General features: G+C 33.9%; 1 protein-coding gene across 1 annotated transcript in view; it reads left to right on the forward strand.

Moving 5' to 3' along the window:
- LOC150107224 (uncharacterized) overlaps positions 1-25,277 on the forward strand; it is a 186,527-nt gene that overhangs the window by 68,626 nt on the left and 92,624 nt on the right. The window contains exon 4 of the mRNA XM_090391082.1: positions 4,313-4,507. Within this exon, the coding sequence (XP_090247208.1) occupies positions 4,313-4,507 (195 nt within the window). The remainder of the gene's footprint in view (positions 1-4,312; positions 4,508-25,277) is intronic.

Genomic DNA, 25,277 nt, shown 5'->3' on the forward strand with positions numbered 1-25,277 from the left:
ATCAACCTGTAACCTTAAAAGAAAGATTTACAGGAATTGAACCCAGGTCTTTCTGACCAAAGAGCTTCATCTATGCTGACTGAACTACAGAGGCACTTATCATTTCATTGTATGATGTCATTTTTTTAATAATTAGACTGTAAAAAAATAAAAAAATAAATAAATTATCAATCTTTAGGGAAAATAATTGAAGAAGTTAGCATTATGATCAGAATTAGGAGACGTAAAGCACCAAATGAAAGGAACAAAGTGAGGGAAGGAAGGAAATCTTGAGTTAGAGCTGATTGTATGAAGGTGATTAAAGGTTTAGTAATTTCTGGCATAGATTGTCAGATCTGAGAAATGCATTATCTTTCATCTTTCTTATTGAAGTTTATTGATGAACTCATGTAGTATGATTTTTGACAGTTAAGGTAAGAGGTAGTAATGCAGAAGAGTATGCCAGTTGAGGCTGGAATAACTGATCTAGTTTTAAAAATGCATGCAAGTGGTATAGTGTCTGTCAGTAATGTTTTTGTTGAGGTGTTGAATGTTGATGCGGTAAATGGAATCTTTCTCCCTTTTGTGTGGGATTTTTGAGGGGAGGATATTTTATTTTTTTGCAATTTTATTGTATTTTTGACATTTTTGTGTTTTTTGTTGATTTTTCATGGGAGATTTTTATAACTGCAGTGTCACTGTTATTTATTATATCATCTTTTATATAATGGGCAATGTTAGAAACTTACAAAGCAAACAAATGTAGTGAGATAATGAAGAACTTGTGTTGACTACTTTCATACATTCATGTTTCATCTTTGGTCCACTCATGGCCTCAGCCTTGCCTCATGCATACTGCGCTGCTTGGACACACTTAAGGCAGAGCAAATGGCAGCAGGGTTATTTGCCAGATGGTCATTTCTCCTGGGCACTGTTCTAGTAACCAGCCTGCAGAACTGTATCTATTGCTGTCTTTGCATGAAGAAAGTGTGCTTCCTAATTAATGCCTATGAAGGATATCACCCACACTGCTTGTGTCAAGGGGATGTTTCTATCATCCCCCTTGACACAAGAAACATAGCAATAACCACTTCAGGTCTTTAATAAGCAAGGGTGGTGGTGGTGATGTTTCACTGGATGATGAGTCATCTGTTAGATGACTTTCATCACCCAGAGTTGACATTTCCTCCTACAATGGACGGTATAATTATATTCTTATAACCTTTGTCTTAAACAGCATATCATAAATGGTTAAGCAGTAAAATATTAGAAGAATGAAATAGAATATAAAAAAAATAAAAGCCATAATTAAAAGAGAAGTTCAGAAAAAGACATAGAGAATCATGGAACAAATTTAGAATGTGATTTATATAAAATAAGATCCAATGTATATAATATTTTGAAACATTTAAGTACAGATACTAAAGAAAACACACAATTAAACACCAAATTGAAATTAGAAGAATTTCTGTTACAGAATTGTGGACAGATAAATATTTTAAAAAAGATAACTGGCAAACATTTACTGAAAATTAAATAACTAAAGAAAAATTAGAAATCAGCCTGAAAGAAACAAGAAATGGAAAATCACCAGGAGAAGATAAGTTAGGTTCAGAATTATATAAATATGCAGGAATAAGGTTCAAAGAAAGACTCCTATTATTTTTAAATAAAATCGATTCAACGAGTAATCCACCAATAGAATGGAAAAAAGCAATTGTGATCCTATCTTTAAAAAAGGTAGCAGAGATGATCCTATAAATTATAGTTCCTGTTACAAAATATATAGCAGCATTTTAAATAACAAAGAATTAAATATTCTGAAAACTTTATTTTAGAAATACAGAATGGATTTAGAAAAGGACAATCATGTATAGACCTGACCTTTTGCCTAAAATTAATAATAAAAAAAAGAAGAGAGTACAATTTAGAAACACATATTACATTTATTGACTTTGAAAACGTATTTAACAAAGTTAAAAGAAGCATTTTATTTAACATATTAAAAGAAAGACAAATACCAAATAATATTCTGAAAGCTATCATAAGTATATATGAAAATAATCAAATACAAATAAGATTAAATTATGAACTATCATGTACGAGAGAGATAATCCAAGGAGTCCGACAGGGATGCCCCCCCTTTCAGCAACTCTTTTTAATAATAATAAAATGGAATAAAAATTTCCATCAAGGTATTAAACTTTCTTCTACTCTGAACTTAAACACTTTCCTTTTTGCTGATGACCAAATTCTGAAGATTACTTACAGAAAGATATTTTGAATTTAAATGAGGTAGCCAAAGATTATGGAATGATAATATCGACAGAAAAAAAAAAAAAATGGCCTTTAAAGGACAAGATCCAGTAAGAACTAAAATTGTAATAGATAACAAGATTTTAGAACAGGTGAATTCATTTAACTACCTAGGATGTATGATTACATATGAAAACGATATAAACCTAAAAATTGCAAAATATTTAAAAAGTAAGAGGTGTAATTAACTCTATATTTAAACCTAACCTCGTTAAAAAACAAACCAGACTAAAAGTACAATACATTAGCCCTACATTCTATTGCATGGAAGTGGTGTTATCTGGACAACAAAACAAACAAAAAAAAAAAGACAAACGAAGATTAATAACAGCTGAAATGAAGTTTATGAGAAAAACTGCAAACTATATTCTATTCAATCACAAAAGAAATGAAGAAATTATGAAAGAATTAAACCAGGAATTAGTAATAGAAAAAATAACAAAATATATATAAACTTGAATGGATGAAACATGTTGAAAGAATGAAAACAGAAAGATGACCAAAACAAACCATTAAAAAAAAGAAGGCCAGAATCCTCTTAAGAGATTCAACGATGACTTCTAAGGCTCGAACAGGCCACTCTAGGCCTAAAATCCTTGACAAGCATGTGATGATGATGATTTTTCTTAATAGAACTCTCTTTTGCAGAAACAGACCATTCTACAGAAAATGGGATTAACTTGGCTTGGTCTACAATGACATCATTTAGTTACCCTATTTATTTTCATTCTTACTGTGGTTACATGTATTATTCTAGATGATTGCTTCAATCTTAAGTTAGGCATGACTAATTTCTGATCATTTATTTTGTTTTAATTATAATAGTGCTGTCCACTTTGCAAGCATTTGGCCTCTAGAGATCGATTTCAGATTATCTAATCATTAGTCTACCCACAGTACTAATATATGATAGCTTTACAACCTTTTGCAGGTGGTATTTACATAATGAACCTCAGATGAAAATGCATGAAGACTAACCAAAAGGTAATATATGTCAAGCGTTTTTGTCAATTTTGTTTTATGGCAGAGAAACTGAAGATTAACAAATAGAGATAAATACAGACCAATGGAAATGAAAGTTTCAAGAACATTGTTGACACAAAGAAGATTTGACTGAATAAAATAAATATGGACAACAGGAATGTATTGGTGCTCAAAAGTAAATATAAAAACATGAATTCAGAAAGAATACTATGAAGAATGTGTGAAATGAAGATTAAGAGAAAAAACTAGTTAGAACTTATGGAAAAGTGGAGTGACCAAATAAGAGAAGATAGGGAAGAAAGTAAAAAGAAGTAACTTTGGTTGGAATAGTGTTAATGATGAAAAAATATACGTGGATATAATTAAGTGCCTTCATAGTGCAATTGGAAGAACAATGGTACGTTGCACCCTTCAATTGGAAAAGGCCTAAGTTCGATTCTTGTCATGATGAGAGGAATCTTTATATGTTTTTTTTTCAATTGAAGGTGAGTTAGCCGATCTCATATGGAGGTAGAGAAAAAAAAGGTAGCAGGGTTTTTCATCCTGCATAAAGACAAATTGGCCTTGAGAGCATACGCAATTTACAGACAGAAGTACTAGTGGTGGACAGTAGGTGGCAGTGGTGTAGGTGATGGTTTGCTGTATTTGGTGGATTAAGTTGTGGAGAAGGAGAGTTGTAGAGTAGGTTCCCCCCACCAATGAGTCTTTGGACTCGGAGGTGTCACATTATAATGGGTGAGCTAGCCATTTCACCTGGTCTGTTGAAACAGTTGATGAGGAATTTACATGTGTGTGTGTGTGTGCATGTATTTCACAACAGAAAATCAAAACTTCATTATTTTTTGTTCCACATAATCTGTAAATTGAAAATTATTTATAGTAACATCAAAATGAAAAGATACCTAATTTTGAGTATATTTCTAAGTGCCTCTTACTTGGATTGAAAAACACTAGTGTAGATAAATGAATTAAAAAAAATCTTGATTAATTGATTTGAAATTAACATAGTAATTTTTTGCAAATATTATTTTAGATGATTTTAGAATCTTCTGTGGTGATTTGGGTAATGATGTTACAGATGAAGTATTAACCAGATCATTTAGCAAGTATCCATCATTTGTTAAAGCAAAAGTCATTAGGGACAAACGGACTAATAAAACCAAGGGCTTTGGTTTTGTTAGTTTTAAAGATCCACAAGATTTTATTAAAGCAATGAGAGAAATGAATGGTAAGTCTTTTTTTTTGTTTTTCTCAATCATTGCTCACTTTCTTATGGAAGAAATTTTGCCATATATCATATGAAAATAACAGGATATTGAGGAACTTGTCATAATCAGCCTTACAGGCACATGAATGTTGCAAAAGGTTAAACATTTGGTTGCAAAATCTTTCATCATAGTTGGATTTCTTATTTTAGGATATTATCCACTGTTATGTTTACATTTAATAAATATAAAATAAATATAATGTTGGTGGCTTCATTCAGATCAGTACCTTTTTGGTTGAAGATGTAGCTGGTCTCATATGGAGGTAGAAAGCTTTTTTTTTCCCCTCTTAGATGCTCAGGTTTTTCATCCTTTGTGTGTATGTGTGTGTGCGCGTGCGCGCATGTGCACGTGCACACACACACACAAAAAAAATTTATAGACATAATAAGCTGGCATCATAGCTTTAGTTGCTTTGACTGTAATCCCAAATAACAACAACAGTATTATTTATATCAGAACTTAATTAGATATTTTCAAAAATTCTCTTATAACAAATGGTCAAAATATTAGAGACATCCCATGCTGAATGGAATCTACCAATAATGCGCAACTAGGATGTTGGTAGGCAGTAATATACTAAGAATAGTATGATAAAATATCTATACAAGTGGTATACCAAATTTCAAGGATCATAAAGTTGGTCAAATGAGGTTGGGTTACTGTACAGTAAACCAGTGACAGTAGGAGAGTATATCCAAATACACTCTGCTTTAAATACTCTGTTGTGAATTGGGGGAGCTAAAAATGGCTAGATAGATACATATTGACAATAAACAGCTACTGCTATGGTAGCAAAGGGATATCAGTTACAAATGATGCTTCATCACAACAGTAAAGATATAGTAGTTGGGTTGCAGTGATGGTCTGGAGAGTGTTTTTCTGGTATGACATGAGTGCTTGATAACAGTAGAAAACAAAGCTGAATGCTGCTGCTTATTACTTGAAAATCAGTACACCAACACCAAATATTCATGTTTATTGTTGACACTGCAAATGGACACTTCCAACACAGATAACCTGCCTTATCACAAGAAATTTCCATTTAAGAATGACAGTGAATTTTGGATTGGCCTTCTTAATCAGATTTCAATCCTGTTTTGCATCTTCAGAATGTGATAGAACAATATGTTCGTAACAAGGGCTGCAGATTTGATGAAGCTGAAAAATTAACACTGTCTACCTGCAGTTTTAGCACAGTTTCAAGAACAACATAATGTGTATTCCTTTATTGTAAAGATCTAGGTTCAAATTCTGTCCACAGAACAAGGAATGTTTATAAGAGCATTTTATATAGGTATTATACAGAAGTAGAAGTGTTCCCCCCCCACCCCGTCAGATGCTTTTCCAAGATGGTTTTGCTTCTTTTGTAACAGACAAAATAATAAAACACAATCTGGCCTTATAATTGATACAACAAAGCTTCATATTTGGGATAAATCAGACAGATTTATATTGTAGCATTTCTCATAGTAGAGGAATAAAAGATTTTTTTTCTCCATGCCATCATTGCAACAGTGGATCACTTAAGACCAGTTTTGACTTGAACCCTTATGTCTTGTTTTTGAATGTATCATTTGGTGTTCCAGAAATGAGGATATGAAATGAAATATGATTTTATATATATAAATTATATTATAGATATATATGCACTGCTCAAAACAATTAGCAATATTTTAGTTTGTCGGATAATTATAAATTTCTGCAAATAATTATAACTATTGGGTACTTTATACATGAATAAATATTTCTTACTTACAGATAAAGTGTAATTGATGAGATATTGTTTAAATAATCAATATTTATTACAAATTTAACTAATTATACATTTTAGCGTGAAATAATTCTAACATGAATAACAACAAGAATATCCCCTAATTGTTTTGAGCAGTATATATCATCATCATCAATTTCCTGCCATGTACCCTCAAGGGATGTACGGGATATGATAGTACTACATGAAAAATTTACATTATTACTAACTTCCTATGTACAATTTTCCTCCAAATCAGTCTGTTACTTGTCAAGACTCCAACGTTATCAGATCTTATATTTCTATCGTCTGAAGCACTTTGTACCGTATCAATCCACCTATACCTTGGTCTTCCTCTGAGTCGTTTTCCTGCCAACCTGGCAGAGAACACTTGTTTCGCTAATCTTTCCTCGCCCATTCTGTTTAAGTGACCATACCACCTGAGATTAGCTCTGTTAACGCATTCCTGGATGCTGAAAATGTCAAGTTCTTTCCTAATATCCTCATTTTTAATATGATATTACCATTGATGCCATCTGTTCACGCCTATAATCTTTCTCAGGACCCTCATATCTGCGGTCTCTAGTCTTTGGTGAAGTGTTTTACTTCTGAGCCAGCTCTCAGATCCATAAGTTAAAACTGGTTTGAACACTGTCTTGTATTCAGCTAATTTAGTGTTCCGTCTAATTTCTCTCTTATTCCATATGAACTTATTCAATTGACTTCCTACCATACCAGCTTTGTTGATTCTGTTGTCTATTTCTATATTTAATTTACCATCTTCACTAAAAATCATGCCTAAGTAGCTGAAATGTTTTACTTGTTCCACGGGTTCTCCATTCACAACACAGTTGACAATTTCAATGATTCTGCATATTTTCATTGTTTTTGTCTTTTTATTGCTGATCTTCATACCATATCTATTACAACAGTTATTCAATTTAGTCAGAGATTCTTGTAGACTTGTAGCAGATTTATTTAGAAGTATAACATCGTCCACATAAAGCAAAGAGCTGACATTAACATCTCCAATTTTGATATCATGTTTAATACCACTTTCCTTCATAGTGTGATCCATATAGATAATGAATAACAGAGAGGGATAATGTACATCCTTGTCTCACACCAGATTTAACATTAAATCATTTTCCTGTACTTCCTTCAATTCTAATTGCTGACTTACAACTCAAATAAAGACTACGTATTGCTTGATATAATGCCCAATTGACACCAAATAACTGTCGCGTATTGAATAGCTTCTCTCTTGGCACCTTTTCATATGCCTTTTCCAAATTGACAAAACTTAAATACAGATCTTTGTTATATTCCCATGCTTTCTCAACAATTTGTCGTAAAGTGAAGATCTGATCCTGACAGCCTCTATTTGGCCTGAATCCAGCTTGTTCTTCACCAAGCTTTTCTTCCACAATTCTTCTCAACCATTTCTCAAGTATACTTGCATAGATTTTGCCAGGAACACTAAGTAGGGAAATACCTCTGTAATTCTCACATTCAGTTTTATTTCCCTTTTTATATATGGGTACTATGAGAGCTCTACTCCAATCATCGGGAATTCATCCCTCTGTCCAGGCTTTCTGAACTATGCAGTGTAGCCACTGTAAGACTCTTATACCACCATACTTCAGCATTTCTGGTCGAATATCATCTACTCCTGCTGCCTTTCCACATTTCAAGCCTTTGATGGCTTTTTCTACTTCTAGTATGGATATGTATTCCTGACTGCATGCCTGGTCAGTGTTTTTTATCATATGCTGTCATCACTGCTTGTTTCATTTAGCAGTTTTTCAAAGTAATTACTCCATACTTGTAGGATATTTTTTTCTCCCGTTTTCATGTCACCTTTATCACATCTAACTCCTTTTACAGCACTCTTTCCTCCATTCCTAAGCTTCTTCAACAACCTGCAGAATATTTTGCAACCTTCTTGATATGTATTTTCTATATTCTTGCCAACGTCCTCCCATGACTTTTGTTTAGCTAGTTTTACACAGTGTTTAGCTTTCTTACATTTGTCTCTGTATTCTCTAAGGGCACAAGCTGACTTATTTGCCAGGAACTTTTGATATGCTTTCTTCTTTTCCTTCACTGCCTCTTTAACTTCCTGTGTCCACTATGGAGTTCTAATTTTTCTATCCTTGCAGACAACTTCACCACGTGCCTCTCTAGTTGAATCAGTCAGGGTTTTCTTCAAGGCTTGCCACTGTATCGCCAAGGTTTGGTTCCTGTTCTCAAACTCTTTCATTTTTTCTTCAATAATCTTTGTGTATTTTAGTTTACAGTTCACATCTGAGAGATGCTCAACTTTTATTCGCTTTAAAACTTTCTTACATGTTATTCTTTTCAATATGAAATTATTTTATCCTGCTCAAGACTAAATAGTGATCACTTCCAATTTCAAATCCTCTGTACACTCTGGTGTCCTGAACCAGGGAGAAAACATCGCTATCAACAATAACATAGTCAATGAGACTTTTCTTATTCATTGCCTCTTCTCTCCATGTGAATTTGTGCACATTTATACATTTATGTTGGAACATGCCATTAGTAATAACCAATCCATGTCCTGAGCAGAAATCCAACAGATATTTGCCATTATTATTAGCTTTGCTCTTTTCTCCAAATTTTCCCAAAATATTTTTGTATGTCTCACAATCATTTCCTACTCTGCTATTTAGATCCCCAACAAGGACCAACTTTTCCTTTTTCATCATGTCAGTTGCTATTGCTAAAGCCTCAAAAAATTCCTTCACTTCTACCTTAGTAGAACCTTCTGTGGGACCATAGGCACAAATAAGTCTCATTGTCCAGTTCCCCATTCTCATATTTGTCCACATTACTCTACTTGAGACTGCCTGCCATTCAAGAAGATTAGCCTCGTATTTTGTGTTGAATGCTATGGCTACTCCTTCTTTTCCTTGATTGTCATTGCCTAAATATAACATTTTGTATTTATTGTTCAGAAAGATCTCACCAGTTTTTGTCTTTTTTGTTCCAGTCACCCCTATTATGTCGATCAGGTGCTTATCTAATTCCTCAGCTAGCTCCATTTCTTTGCCATTCAGGCTTCTTATGTTGATAGTACCAATCTTTAACTCTGGTGATGTTGAGTTGGGGTGTGTTTTCAGATTTGTTCCAGTAGATGACTTTTCACTGTTCGCCCTGGTTCCCTGACGAAAACAAGGGAGGTCTTGTCTAACCAGGCGAAGCCCCAGCTGGCATGAAATTTTGTCATGTTGTACCATCATTTTGTATTTTGGTTTAACCAATAAGAATATAATTTGGTCGGCTAAATCTCAAATTGCTAGACCATCCTCGTTTGTTCAGTATACAGGTAGATACCCAACAGGGTGCACCGTGAGAAGGTGAGGATTGGCCATTAGGTGAGAAGCCCTGGTCGGTTCTCCGCATTCCTTTAAAGGCTATGTGGAGGTCTCCTCTCAGTTATACAGCTTAAGTCAGTTCAGCCTGACTTAATAAAAATTTAGAATATACAGTAATCCATCAGTTATTTCTTGAATATGTTACCCTCTTCACCTAAAAAAATAATTGACATCATAAAAATACATTTTATGTTTTTTTTTTTTTTTTTTAAAGGGAACTAAATATACGGGGTGATCTGATGTTATTGTTTTAATTGTTGGAAATGTAAATACCCTCTGAAATTCGAGCAGCTCTTAACAGTAGCAGCAACAGTACCTCCACTTCTTTCAAATGAAATTCATAAAATAACTGCTTCAGAATTGAAGCCAACCTCTTAATGGTATATATAGTGAGTGGCTAGGAAAGAGTGTAAGTTCACACCAACAAGAAATCATTTACTTTCATGTATGGATTAATGGTGCATTTCAATACCTTGATGGAAAATATCTTAAAAAATATGACATATCAAAAGAAGAATGAGCTCTACAAACGTGTTATAAATAATTATTTTAATTTACCGACGTTTCGACCTTCATATTAAGGTCATCATCTGGAGTATACACACACACACACACAAGTATATATATATACAGAGACAAGCTGAATTACATTTCACCTAGTATTATAAAGAGACAATGATTTGATCAACGGTTATTCTACTGGCCTGACCTCCTGTGAAAATAAAATAAAATTACAATAAATAAATGAAATAAAATATATTAACTATATCAAAACTATATTCTATTTAAGACAACATCAGAGAAACATTCTTTCATATAGATAGTTTTGTTATAGTAAAAATGATGGTCTAATTTAACATGACAATTGTTATATTAGATTTAGGATCCTGGATTACCTATGTTCCTATTTATAATTAACTCTTAGGGAGAAAGGTTAATTGGGTAGAATATGTGCCTTCCATATTCATGAGATTTTTAGACCATCATTATTGTTAAGATTAGGGTGATTGATAAGAATTTCATAGGCCTCCTTAAATTTACATTCATACCATGTAAACAACAGTTGCTTTTCCATTCATTCTATGTAAAGTGTTCAGGGCATGATTAGAATGACCAGTTTGACCATAGTTATTATATTTAATGTGTAATTTATGTGCCTTTTTTTCTGAAAAAAAAAAAATGGAACAGAGAAAAGGAACATAAATGACACATTAAATATAATAACTGTGGTCAAGTTGGTCTTTCTGATCATGCCCTGAGCACTTTACATAGAATTGCCTGGAAAAGCACCTGTTGTTTACATCACACCAAAACATGGTATGAACGTGAATTTAAGGAGACCTGTGAGATTCTTATCAATCACCCTAATCTTAACAATAATGATGGTCTTAAAATCCCAAGAATATGGAAAGGCACATATTCTACCCACTTAACCTTTCTGCCTAAGAGTTAATTATAAATAGGACCATAGGTAATCCAGGATCCTAAATCTAATATAACAATTGTCATGTTAAATTAGGACATCATTTTTACTGTAACAAAACTATCTATATGAAAGAATAGAATATAGCTGTGATGAATATAATAGCTTTATTTTATTCAATTTATTGTAATTTTATTTTCACTAGAGGTCAGGTCAGTAGAATAACTGTTGATCAAATCATTGTCTCTTCAGCATATTGTGTGAAATGTAATTTAGCTTGTCTCTGTGTGTGTATACTCCAGATGATGACCTTAATATGAAGGTCGAAACATCGGGAAATTAAAATAATTATTTATAACATGGTTGTAGAGGTCATAATTGTATAAAATGAATGCTGATCACCGTGTAAACTAAAGGAAAGGAAAAGAATGAGGACATAAAGAAAACTATAGATCTTGACAGAAACTACAAAAGCATTGAAGAGGATTAACTCTGTAAGTAGTACAATATTTTTATCTTGATTTTGCATAATTTTATGTTTGATTAAATGAATGGCAAGACTTTAGCTGCAATTAGTGAAGAACATATTTGAATTTTAGTACTCTGATTATGTACATTTATACTGGACATCATTCACACTTCAAATAAATAACATAAAACTTAAATTTTTTCTTTTCTTCAAAATGGGGATGTACAGCTTATTCACGAGTTGTCTTTGATAAAAGTAATGTACTATTTCTATTATTGTTATATTTTTTGCTTTTATTTCTTGTGTTAGATATAAATACACCTAACAGGTTTTGTATTAAGTTTGTATTTTATACAAACTTAATTAAATACAAAATTAATACAAAATTTTGTATTAATTTTGTATTTACTAACTTCCACCACCAAAGTTAATACAAAAAAATGTATTAACTTTGGTGGCAGAAGTTAGTAAAATGTCATGGTGGACATCGACACACAGACTTTTACTGAAGTAATGTCACCCAAGATACATATGCTATAGGTTCAGCTACCCCTTTCACATGTGGAATTGATATATATATATTTAAAAAAAAAATAATGCTTGCCAGTGTTCTGTTAGGTATTCTTCACATTGACCAAATTTTGAGAAACAGAAATGTTATTCTACTTATATAAAGTGCATATCACATTTGGTATTCAGAGAACTTTTAAAACAACCACAGTGGCAGTGAGATTCTTCAGTGCTTTAAATGCATCCAACAGTATGCATACAATTAATTTTGCACTCATTAAGAGGATTAATATTATTTTAATGTGGCCAGCCAAAACTTAAGGCATGATATATGTATGTATTCATAATTGAAGTGAATTGAACTGATTCTTTTGTTAGAGAAAATTATAAAATGAAATCAAGTTTAAGTCCGTGTGGTTGGCAGAGTGGCTATACGCTTTGCAACCATATGCTTGGGAAAGGAATGTCCTAGGTTCAATTCCCGTCGCTGACGTTGAGGAGCTTAGGATCTTTCTCAGACATAGCCAAGTTAACTGGTCTTGGGCATGGACTGTAGGATTTTTCATCCTTCAAGCAGGCAAACTGGCCTTGATAACTCAATGTTTCTACAGACATAGGATACACCAAGAGGCATAGGGCTAACCACCTTATCCTTGTGTGCGGTTGCGGTTAAATGAATAGAACCCCTCGACACTGCAAGGTAAACGAGGGGGAAAAGGTGGAAGAAGAAGAAGAATCAAGTTTAACCCAGAGTAAATATTACTGATTTTTTTTTTATATTTTTTTATGACAGAAAGATTAACTTAATTTCTCATCTGCGTTACTTGTTATTTGATTTGTTTTTACATTATGAAACAACCTTTATGAATTGGGATTTGCATTTCTTTGACATTTATGAAATATTTATTCACTTAATTCACAAGAGAAAACATGCTTGCACAAATCACTTGACTTTTTTGCAAACATAGCGAAATCACCCTCACAGATAATTTTGAAAATTGCAATACTTTCCTCCATTTCCCTTTGGTTTAATATATTGATGATACCTACTTGCAGTTTTGTTGTGGTTGTTCCATTAGGTGATTTTTACCAAAAAGTTCAAGATCCCTCTCCCCCCCCCCACACACACCCTGGGTTAATATCTCAATAATGCCTGCCTTTAGTTTTGTTGAGGTTTGTTTCATTAACTAACTTTTATAGCATACCACCTTTCTTGCCAGAAACAGCAGTTTCCTTTTAACCAGGTTGTTGTACCCTCATAATTTGATCTGGAGAAAGCATACAATAGAGTGCCAAGGCAAGAAGTCTGGAGGTGTCTGAGGGAGAAGAAGATACTGGAGAAATAAGTCAGGTTGGTGAAGGAGATGTACAGAAATGTGAAGACAGGAGTTTCGGACCTGCGGGGGACAGACAGAAAGTTTTCATGTGACAGTTGGCTTGCATCAAGGGTCAGCATTGTCTGTTCCTGTTTAATATTGTGATGGAGGAGGTGAGAGAAGATGTGCCTTGGACAGATTCAAGAGAGGAAGTGGCAGCTAAACTGGAAAGATGGAGGAAAGTACTGGAAGAGAGAGAGAGAGAGAGAGAGAGAGGTATGAGACTGAGCAGAAGTGAGGCAGAGTATATGTGCTGCAAAGTGGACAGCGGCCAGGAGACAGATCTAGAGCTGGAAGGAAATGTTATCAGGAAGGTTAGGGATTTTAGGTACTTAGGTTCAACAGTGGAAGAGGATGGAGAGGCTGAGAAGGAAGTGGGATGCAGGATAAAAACAGGATGGACGAACTGGAGAGAGATGGCTGGAGTGCTATGCGATAAGAGGGTGCTGATCAATCTAAAAGGCAAAATCTATAGAACAGTAGTGAGACCAGCTATGACGTATGCTATGGAAACTGTGGCCCTGTGGAAAAATAACATCAGCAGTATGGAGGTGGCGGAGATGAGAATGCTAATCTCATCCACACTCAGAAATGACTATGTGAGGGGAAATGGTGAAAGTTACGAACTTAGGAGCGAAGATACAGGAGGTAAAGTTGTGATGGTTTATTCATGTGATGAGGAGGTAAGATGAATGTGTGGGAAGAAAGGTCATGTAGATGGATGTGTAAGGGAAGTGGAAGCACTGATGGCCAAAGAAGAGATGGAAGGAGCTGGTGGAGGAGGTTTTGAGGATGAAGAACTTGGATGTGGTTACAGCCCAAGACAGGAGGATGCGGAGGAGACTCGCCAAAAACAGCAACCCCACTTAAGTGGGACAAGCTGCAGAAGAAGAAGTTGTATCATCATAATTCATATTTATTTTTAGCTAATGAACAATATAATATAGTTAAGTCCCAAATTGCTAGCTACAAACTCACCTAAAATTTTTTGCTTCTCTCTCAAAGAAAGCTATTTGAAAACCTTCTTTCTGACTCATTCCACTGTCATGCGATCTCTTTCTGCATTTACTAAGGTATTTCCATGGGTATTGTTCTACTGAGTTAGCATTTATCACCTCTTCACTTGCTTCTAAACTATAAAAGATATAGCAGCAGCTGATCAATATCCATATTATTATTATTATTATTACACCCTCCATAGAGTTGGCAGACTCATTGTGGGGGATCCATTCGACTGTCAACATATTTATCATACTGAATCTTAAAATCCTTAACACTCCTTACATTAACATCATATTCCAGTAATGCATTCCATTCACTCACAATTCTCCATGTAAAAAATCTACTCCTCACACCCTTCTTCATCACATTCTTACATAACATCCAGGAATGGACTCTGGTCCTTCTCCTCTTGCCCTCTATTCTTTTTACAATCCTGTTGGTATTAATTCGATGAAAAAAAATTTCCATTACTAACTTAAACACCTCTATCATATCACCTCTTTACCTCATATCCACCAAACTCTGCAATCCACATTCCTTTAGCCTTTCTCTATAGCCAACATTCCAAACTCCTTAGTCACTCATCTCTGGATCCTCTACAATGTTTCCACATCACAATGAAATCCAGGTGACCAAATCTCAGCACAGCAGTCCAAGTGTGGCCTGATCATTTCTTTATACAGTGGCACAACTACCTCCTTATCTCTACATGTCAGTGTACTTCTTATCATAGTAGCACTATGATGTGCAGTCTTTGTAACACTTGCAATATGCCCTTTAAACTTCAGTCTGCTGTCAACCATCACTCCCAAATCTTGAATCTCATCCACTTCCTGCAGTGTAGTGCCTTCAATATAGTACACATTCTTATATTTCTGCACTCCAAAATGCAACATCTTGCACTTATTAATGTTAAAACCATAACCCCACTGCTTTGTCCAAATCAAAAGTATTCAAATCTTCCTGAAGGAAATTAACATCAGCAGTGCTACTTATAATTCTCCCCAACTTTGCATCATCAGCAAACAACTGAAGATCCCCAGTTAGTTCACATGATATATCATTTACAAATAAGTTAAACAGCAGTAGCTCAAGAACAGAACCCTGGGGCATGACACTGGTTACTCTCTTTTTTGAGACACTGCTCCATCACACACAACTTACTGGTATCATTCAGAGAGCCAATCACTAATCCATCTAACCAATATACTATTTATTCCCATCCTCTGCAGTGCGTACACCAACCCATCATGTGGTAATCTATTGAACATTTTTTGCAAGGTCCAAGAATATCACTGTATAAGATATCACTGCATTTCCTTATCATAAAATGTAAGTTAATTGCTAAAACAAGACCTATTCTTTACAGATCCATGTTGACCATCATAAAGAATACTGTGTTCCTAAACCCATTCTTGTTTTCTATTTCTAACCAATTTCTCCAACACTTTGACTACAACTACAGTTATACATACTGGTCTACAAAAGGAAACTTCTGTCATAGAACCATGCTTCTGGAGTGATACTATTTTATCTTCTTTCCACTGCTTAGGAACCTTACCCACTGTAAGACTCATTAAAGGGTTAAGGGCATAACTAACTGTTGTGCACATTCCTTAAAAATACATTATGGTATGTCATCCATTCCTACAGCCTTGTTAATATCTGACCCAATCAACACCTGATATACCTCTGATTCTTTCACTTCCAATTCTCATAATATTTGTTTCCACTATATCATTTGCAACAGTCACTCTCCTGTCATGACTATTCAGTATGAGATGCAGTAATTAAAAATAAAATTGTATATATGACAACAACACATCATTATGACATTAGTTTATTAAACATAAATACGAGGGTGGTCTGAAAAGTTCTTGTCCTTGACCATAGATGGCAACAGTATCGGCAAGATTTTTTTTTTCTAAGTTGGTACATCTGTCATAAACATCATCCATGTGAAATTGCAAGTCATTCTATCAAGTAGTTTGTTTTATACAGCTGTCTGAAGCAAAAGTGTTTTGTGTATCCCTCGAAATGGATAAAATTGAGTATCATGCAGTTATAAAATTCTTTGTAAAAGAAGGTTTAAAACCAAAAGAAATTCATTCGAAGTTCATAAAAGTTTCTCCTCGTATTCAACAATTAATCTTCTTCAAGGCTGCCAGCCTTGAAGATGATCCACGCGAAGGACATCCAAAAAGTGTAACAACACCAGAAATCATTGATCAAGTGCATGATATGGTATTGGATGACCGGCAAGTCAAAGTGCTTGAAATTGCTGAGACTATAGGCATTTCAAAAGAATATGAAGAATTGCAAATGAAAAAGCTTTGCACAAGATGGGTGCCACGCTTGCTCACAGCAGATCAAAAACGCATTCACATGAAAATCTCTGAACAGTGCTTGGAGCATTTTAACAAGAATAAAACTGATTTTGTGCATAGATTTATTACTATGGATGAGACTTGGATTCACCATTACATACCAGAAACCAAACAGCAGTCAAAACAGTGGACAGAATCCAGTTATTCAGCGCTGAAGAAGACAAAGTCTGTTCCATCAGCAGGAAAGGTCATGCCGTCGGTGTTTTGGGATGCTAAAGGCATTTTGTTTATTAATTATCTTGAAATGGGTAAAACAATAACCGGGGAATATTATTCCGATCTTTTAATCCCACTAGATGAAAAAATTCTTGAGAAAAGGCCTGGTTTGCAGAAGAAAAAATCATCTTTCATCAGGACAATGCACCTGCCCACAAAGGTGTTTTGGCAGTAGGAAAATTAAGGGATCTACACTATGAATTGTTGGAACATCCACCCTGTTTCCCAGATTTGGCTCCCTCTGACTTCTGTCTCTTCCCAAAACTAAAACTCTTCCTCGCTGGTCAGCATTTTTCTTCAAATCAAGAGGTGATTGCAGCTGTTAAGAGAATTATCCCATCCCTGTAGTGGTTCTCTTACTGAAAACCACAGGGACGGGATAATGGTACTGGAGCATTGTTGGAATAAATGTATTAATTTAAGGGAGATAATGTTGAAAAATAAAAATAATTTTGAAATTATAAAGCCGTTTTTTCATTGTTAGGCCGAGAACTTTTCAGACCACCCTCGTATTTTATTGCAAGTATCTTTCATCATTATCAGAATTAAATATGTTAAGTTTAAACATGAGAAATATATACAGTGTAATTGTAACTACTTGTGATGCATTCACACACACTATTAGAAATGACAAGAAACTGATATTTTGAGTAAAAATAGATTATATAAATATTATAGTAGACCAGAGTGGTTAAAGATCAGACAATGTGATCAGCAGATATATGAACAAACACCAATAGCATAATACATTGTAAAACCATAACTTTTGATGTTTTCATTTCTCCTCCCCATTTATTATTATTATTATTACATGACACTTCCAAGGAGTCCAAAGACTCATCGAGGGAGGGCACCTACTCTACAGCTCTGTCTCTGCCACTCAATCCACCAACTACAACTAACCGCAACTACACCAATGCCATCTACTGCCTGCCACCATCACCACTGGTATTTTCACAATTACAAACATCCATGCTGAAGACGGGATTTGAACCCACAGCCTTTTGGCTGGAGAGCGGGTACTCTAACCATTGGCCAACCAGATCATTTACCAACACTAATTGAGCTATATAGTACAAATTTCTTCCACATGTTTGCTATTTAATACTACACTATAGTTCACATGGTGAGAAGAAAATGCATGAACAGGTATACTTTTTTCCATTTTCTCATTTCCTGGTTTCACTGAAAAAATTGATATTAAGGCATTTACCTATTAGTCTCATGTGATTTGATTCTTTTGACTCATCAATTATAGAAATTGTTTGTATCATCAGTTTGTCTTACGGTAGGTTTAGTTCTACTATGGTTCAACATTATCATCACAGTTATGCATGCTTGCATAAGTCTTAGTTTTATTGTTTTATTTCCCATTTTACAGATGGATGCTATGGGCTCTATTTTAGTCATCTGAATTATACAATGTAGTCACACTAAAGCCTTTATATCTTGATATTTTTGTATTTCTGGCTTAACACATCTTCTCCACCAGCCTTTCTATATATCAGGTTTTTGAAGGCTTTTTCTAACTGAAGTATTGATATGTACTTTAGTCTGCATTCCTCTTCAATAATTTCTGCCACTTTTCTATCAGTGCTTAATACTTAACAGCCTTTCAAAGTAATTACTCCAGAAATCCATAATATCTTTAGTTTTTGTGGCAACAAGAGTAACTTTTCATTTTCTTTAAATTCCTTTATTTCTTCTCTATCAGAACCCTCTGTGGGATTATAGGAACTGAATTCTCATTGTCCAGCTTCCCTGTTTTTTAAAATTTGCTCACATTGTTCTGCTCAAAGATGCTACCATTCAGTAAGCTTACCATTATGTTTAATATTGCATACTACAGCAACTCCTTCCTTTCTGTGGTCATTATTGCCTGAATATAATACCTTCAGTGGCAGCTCGTGGTTTGAAATTGTAGGGGTGTTGCAACTTTCAAAATATACATACACACTGTAAGTACATTGTATACATGTTTGGATAAAATATCAAAATTATGGTAGAAATTTTTTAAAAAAATGAAACATGAAACAATATTGTTTATTATCAATGAAATTATACAATTTGGTATAATTCAGAATTACTTAAAAATAAAATATATTCTTTTTGTTTTGTTTCGTGAAAAAATATTATTTATTATCAATAAAATTATACAGTTTAGTATAATTCAAAATTACTTAAAAATAAAATCCATTATCATAACCCAATAATGTTCTAAAATAAAAACTATAACAAATGTTATGTCTTTAATTGTAATGTCCAAATATTTAAAGAGAATCAGTAAACACGATAAGCACTACGAACACTCTACTACTGTGCAAACTGCATATAAACAACAGTGGAACTGCGTGACAGACAGTGCCACATTATGCTAATAGCTCGCATCTCACTATGACGTGCATATGCTTGTGCATGTAGCAATATGACCCTGTGGTAAACGCAGTGCTGCTAGCATCCTTTGCCCTCCTAAGTGCTACAAGATAGATTTTTATTATTTTTTATACAAAATAAGAGAATTGTACAGGATTGTTGATGATAAAATTAAATATTACAAGCAAATATAAATAAATTAATAAATATATTTATATATCAAGAAAAATTGTGCATAGGCTGCAGTTCCGCATTGCCTATGCACAAGCTGCCCCTGAATACCTTCATAGTTATCAGTTAGCAAAATCCAGTCTCACCTGTTTTGTGTTGTATAAAGCCAGTTATGTTGATAGTGCCTATTTTCAATTTTGCTGAAGTTGATTTTGTTCTCATGGCTTAATTTTCACTGTTTTGCTGTGGTTTCTGATAAAAACAGGGTGACATTTTGTCGTGTTGTATGATTTTTTTTTTTATTTAAGCCAGTACAAAATACAGCTGTCCCAAATTGCTAGCTCATCCCCATAGGGGAAAAAAAAATAAATAAATAAAAATAAAAATTATGTCTTATATTCTGTCATGTTTTAGTTATTATATTTTATATTTAACTTTTTGTTGATAGATATTTCCAGCAAAATATACTTAGGTTTAATGCATTATTGTGATGAGAGTCTTTGTTATTTTTTAAGTAATTGTGTCTGTGGAACTATTGGACATATTAGTCTAAGTGTTGTGTAAATTTATATAGTCCAGACTTATTGAGCTGGCTTCTCTTCCTTTTAGTCTTTCTCTGTTTTTTCCCAACATTTACAACATTCAGCTGTTTAAGATGGGGCGAGTAAGTTTCTTTTCTTTTTCCAGATACCCAATCACATGAGGTATACTGTAAAAAAGTTCTTCATTCAGACTTTTGTGTATGTGACTGATGTGTAAATATAGAAAACGTGTAAGGTTAGCTGGGGTAGTTTTTGCATGTATAAACATCCATTCTTCATAAATAAATAGGTGAAGAAGTCAAATATCAGTAATTATAATAATAGCTATCTTCCTTTATTCATAAAATACATAATAAAACTTGGTGTTCTAGTGAAAGAAAAGTCTATGAAATATCTGCTGAAATACAAGTGTTTCAAAAAATAAGGTAATACCACAAACACTCATGAAAAAAAAAAAAAAAGAATCATTTGCAGCAGGATTTTAATAGCTGATGAGAACATTTGTATCACCAATTTTCTCATGTGGCTACAAGATGATATCACATGGTGTCATGTGACTCATCACTTGGAATAATGGGAAACACGATCATAGAAAGAGGTGTGATCAGATTTCTGATCACATCAGCAGAAATTTTCCACATTTGAAAGAAGTGTATAGAATAAACAAAAGTCATGTCATAGATGTTTCAGTGTGGTGAATATTCTTTGTTGATGGTGTTGATAGTATTTTGGGATTATAAGGCCATGCTTCTTGTTGACTTTATGAGCTAAGGTGATAGTGCAAATGCTACTGTAGTAGAGGCTGGATAGCTTTACATGGCCATTCATTGCAACTGTGCTAAGTTTTTTCATGAAGTTTCATCATGCTATATGCTAATTCTATGTCCTGCACTGTGTTTCTCCTGCACATTCAAGTGGTGATGGTAATACAACTTGGTTGGCCTAGAGCATTTGCAGCATGCTATCAGTTTCTGGTTAAAGACTGAAAAAAATGTTGATTTTATATATTCTTGAATAGATGCTTTGGTGCCACACTATGATAAATACATAAACATCTCAGTGACTGTCTGAAAAAAAGGGATATTTCCTTCATATAAGAGTGCTTTTTACCTTGTTTTTTGAACCACCCTGATGTATGCATAATTCCCATTGCAGAGAAATTAAATAATAGAATTTCTGATTTTTTTCTGATTTAATAGTTGCTCATCAGATATTAAACTTTCGTTATAAAGTCAGACTTGAGCAAGCAGACAGTCATAGAATTCATTGCATGTGTAATAAAACTATATTAAACTATTATCAGTCCTTTTACAGATTCATCTGTTGATTTCTTTCATTCTTCCTTTGTCCTCTATGAATACAATTTAACATTTGAGAAAAAGGACTGCAATTTTCAAGAGTTTAGAGTAAGTCTTCCTTTTTTATATGCTTAAAATAAAAACCCCATTTTTAATGAAAAAGGATCTTTTCAAAGCTTCATATTTCCTTATTAATATTTAGAAACTCAGCTTACAGAACTGATTTAAACATTGAGAATCACTAATGTTTAGTCTACTTTTGATAAGTTGCATGCTGTTATTCCATGAAGGAACAGTAAGTTTATCCATTTGAAGCAAGAAAATATTATTTGGAACTACTTACTTTTTCCAGAATATTGAATACAACCACTGTAAAAGGTTTTAGGTTTCCTTCACGAATTTGCCCATCCTCTGCTTGCTGTCATTGGAACTTTTTTCGAAGAAATAAATGTTTTGTTTATTTGTTTCTTTATTGTTGTTTTAATTACATTACTTCTGTGAATGAATATGCATCTCTTGGGAATGGATCATAGGCATAATAGATTGTATGAATCACATAGTCGACTCTCACTGTAGTAAACACTATTATAGTGAATTCACTCCCTATAACGAACTTCAGAAAAAGTCCTAACTTTAGTACAGCAACGTTGCTGTACTGAAGGAAATGGACTTTAGTGAACTTTCTGTTGTAGACCCACCTCAAATTTCTCCTAAAAATTCTTATATTAGCACTGTAATACAATAAACATGTTTGAGTTAGAAACATTTCATCTGTCCCTGAACTGAAGGAATTTACATTTGATAAATAGTAGGAGACCTTGGCATATCCCTCAAGAAATATGGAAAGCTGACTATCACATTCAGCTATGTCCCTTTGTCATTTAAAGATCATCCTTTCTAGAGGATAACTTTAATGACTGAAAGAAAAGATTGTGCCTTTTGTTTTGAAAGTAACTGCTTTTCCATCTGATTGACAAAGCTCTTCTTAGGTCATTTAAAGTCTGATACCCATCAACAAAATATCTAGGCATGTATGACGAAGCTGAATGCATTGCCACACATTAGTCTTATACTTTAATCAGATAATCTGTCTGTAGAATGAAACAAAAAAAAAGCATTATTTTGAAAGAAGAAAGACTTGGAATCATGCTATTCTAAGAAAGGAAGCATATAATGAGAATAAGCACCTGTTCTATTTACTCATGATAGAAATCATGAGCATCACTTGAGCGGCCATTTTTGTAAAAAAAATAATAAATAAATAAATAACAATAATAAACAACAACAACAACAATAATAATAAATTAATCACTGACTATAATGATGGATTCACATTATTGTGGTTACATAGGGAAGTACATCACTTCCTGTTGTACTTGGTTGTGATGTAAGACAAAAAAATTTCTTATATTTTCTCTAGCATATCAGGAAACATGTCACATATTTTGGCATTTGTGCTTTCTGTGACACAAAAACTATTTCGAAGGGAAAGAATGTGTTGATTTCAGAATATATATAACTTAGAAAATTTCTTCATTTGGCTAATACATTAAATCACTACTGAAGAGTGGAGTGAATTACACTTGAACCTGTATAGTCTTCAGATGAAAATCGTTGAATAGCAAGAAAAGTTAGAGAGATTTGACAGAAAAATAAATAATGCAGAATTTAGAAAAAATTTTGTGACTGATAACCGTAAATTTCTGTGAGATGAAACAAATTGCAGGTGAGCCTTTAATTTATCATATATATATTGTGATTCATGATGATATATAATATATCACCATGAATCATGCATTTATAATGAATTTAAAGTAAAGAAGAAAAGCAGAGCCTCCATAGCTTGGTCCATAATGATGATGATGCTCTTTGGTTGGAGAGGCCTGGTATTGAATCCCATCAGTGACTTAAAGAACCATTATAAATAACACTTTTCAGCTAAGAAGATTAAGCTGTTATCATTTGGAGATGGCAGAGATTTTATCCTGCAGAACCACCTATCATAGAATTAATTACATTTCTATAAAACCAAGTTAGTTGTCTGTGACTGGCCATCTTATGCATTAAAGGGAAGATTAGTTGTAGTATCTTATAAGTAGAGAGATTTCTTTTGAAGAGATAGCTGTTAACAAATAATGTCTGTGCATAATTGCAGCTTAGTGAATAGTTGTGAGGAGGAAAAATGTCAATCTTACCATGTGCAGTAAAATAATTCAGCTGGGCAAGACAAACCACATTTGATTGTGCTGTTTTCTATAGTTTATTAATAGAAAGAAATAAAATGGCATGTCTTGTCCTGTTGACTTCTTTGGGATTCAAGAAACATTCATGAAAGGACAAATGGACTTTATGTTGGTAATTTAATGGAGTATATATCGCACTAGGAAAAGATTAAAAACTATTTTTATTATTTCAGTATTTGTCTCAGTCACTGAGACATCTTCAGTGAGTATAAACTAATACTTGAAGCAAACACACACACACACACACACACACACACACACACACACACACACACACACACACACACACACACACACACACACACACACACACACACACACACACACACACACACACACTCTCTCTCTCTCTCTCTCTCTCTCTCACTCACTCACTCACGTGGATATAACACTACTCCTATCTCTAGGTGGGGAGGACTTCTTGTAACTTGGGATCTCTGAGGATTAATGTTTCTCAAATTTTGGAGAGTTTCTTGCTTGCACATATTTTGTGGATTCCAAAAACATTCGTTCTTTTCTAAATTTACATGTTTTTTTCAGATGATCCCATGAGTAGTATCAAATGCATGGTCCTCAAGACCAGACTGACCATAGTTGTGATTTAATATGTATTTTTTATGTTCATCTGTTCAGATGGTGGCTGATTTACTTGTCTGTCCAAAGCATGCCAACTTGCAGAAACAGGGAACTTCATATACTCCAGGAACTGAGAGAGGAAGGAGCAGCTGATATTTAGTGGAACAGATAATGGTAACAAGTTTCAGGTGGGACTTAAAAGCTTTGTGAAGATTGTATTTCTTTAAGAACCTGGCTATTTTTCAGGATGTACTCTGATGGACAGGATGGTGATGGCATTCATAAAATCCTTCTGAAGACTGAATCTTCTAAAATCCTTCTTGTGGTTGGGGGTGGGGTGACTTTTTTTAAATTTTTAATTTTGTTGGAACTGTAGCCATTGTTGGATAGATAGATGCTGTGTATATGGTTGAGTTCTGTTGAGATGTTCCACCGGAACAAAGATTGTGAACTCTGTTGGTTAGAGTTTTAATGATGCAATATTGTTGAGTGGGGGGGGGGGGGCGATGAGAATATTTTGGATGTATATGCCTGTGTACAGTGAAGAAGAGAGAGAGATTACCATTTGAAACTGTTGTTAGTTTCTTTTTCATCGTAAACTGGATTTTTGGATATAGACAATTGAGGTGACAGAGGAAAGAGTCTAATGTGTCTGGGCCATGAGACAAATAGAAAATACATTTCTACATATCTTAGCCAGATAGAAGGTTTGAGGGGGGGGGGGGCTAAGTCAGTGGTTTATTTTTCATGTAAAAATTAGCATTTGGGGAGTGAGGTGGGGGGGACATAGCAGTTCCTTCTATTTGTTTGTAAAATTGGTTTTACCAAAAAAAATATCCATAATGAATGGCAAAGGAAAAGAAATCTACGATATCAGAAGGAGAAACATTTTTTACATGTGTTATGGTCATTCAAGGGAATGTAGGTAAACTGTGATTGGATGTCAGAGCTAACCAGTATCTCAATATTATTTAAAGTTAGATTTTCAGTTGT

This window comes from Typopeltis vanoorti, chromosome 4, assembly GCF_054136105.1.
Source record: "Typopeltis vanoorti isolate ZY-2024b chromosome 4, IOZ_Tvanoo_1.0, whole genome shotgun sequence".
NCBI lineage: Eukaryota > Metazoa > Arthropoda > Arachnida > Uropygi > Thelyphonidae > Typopeltis > Typopeltis vanoorti.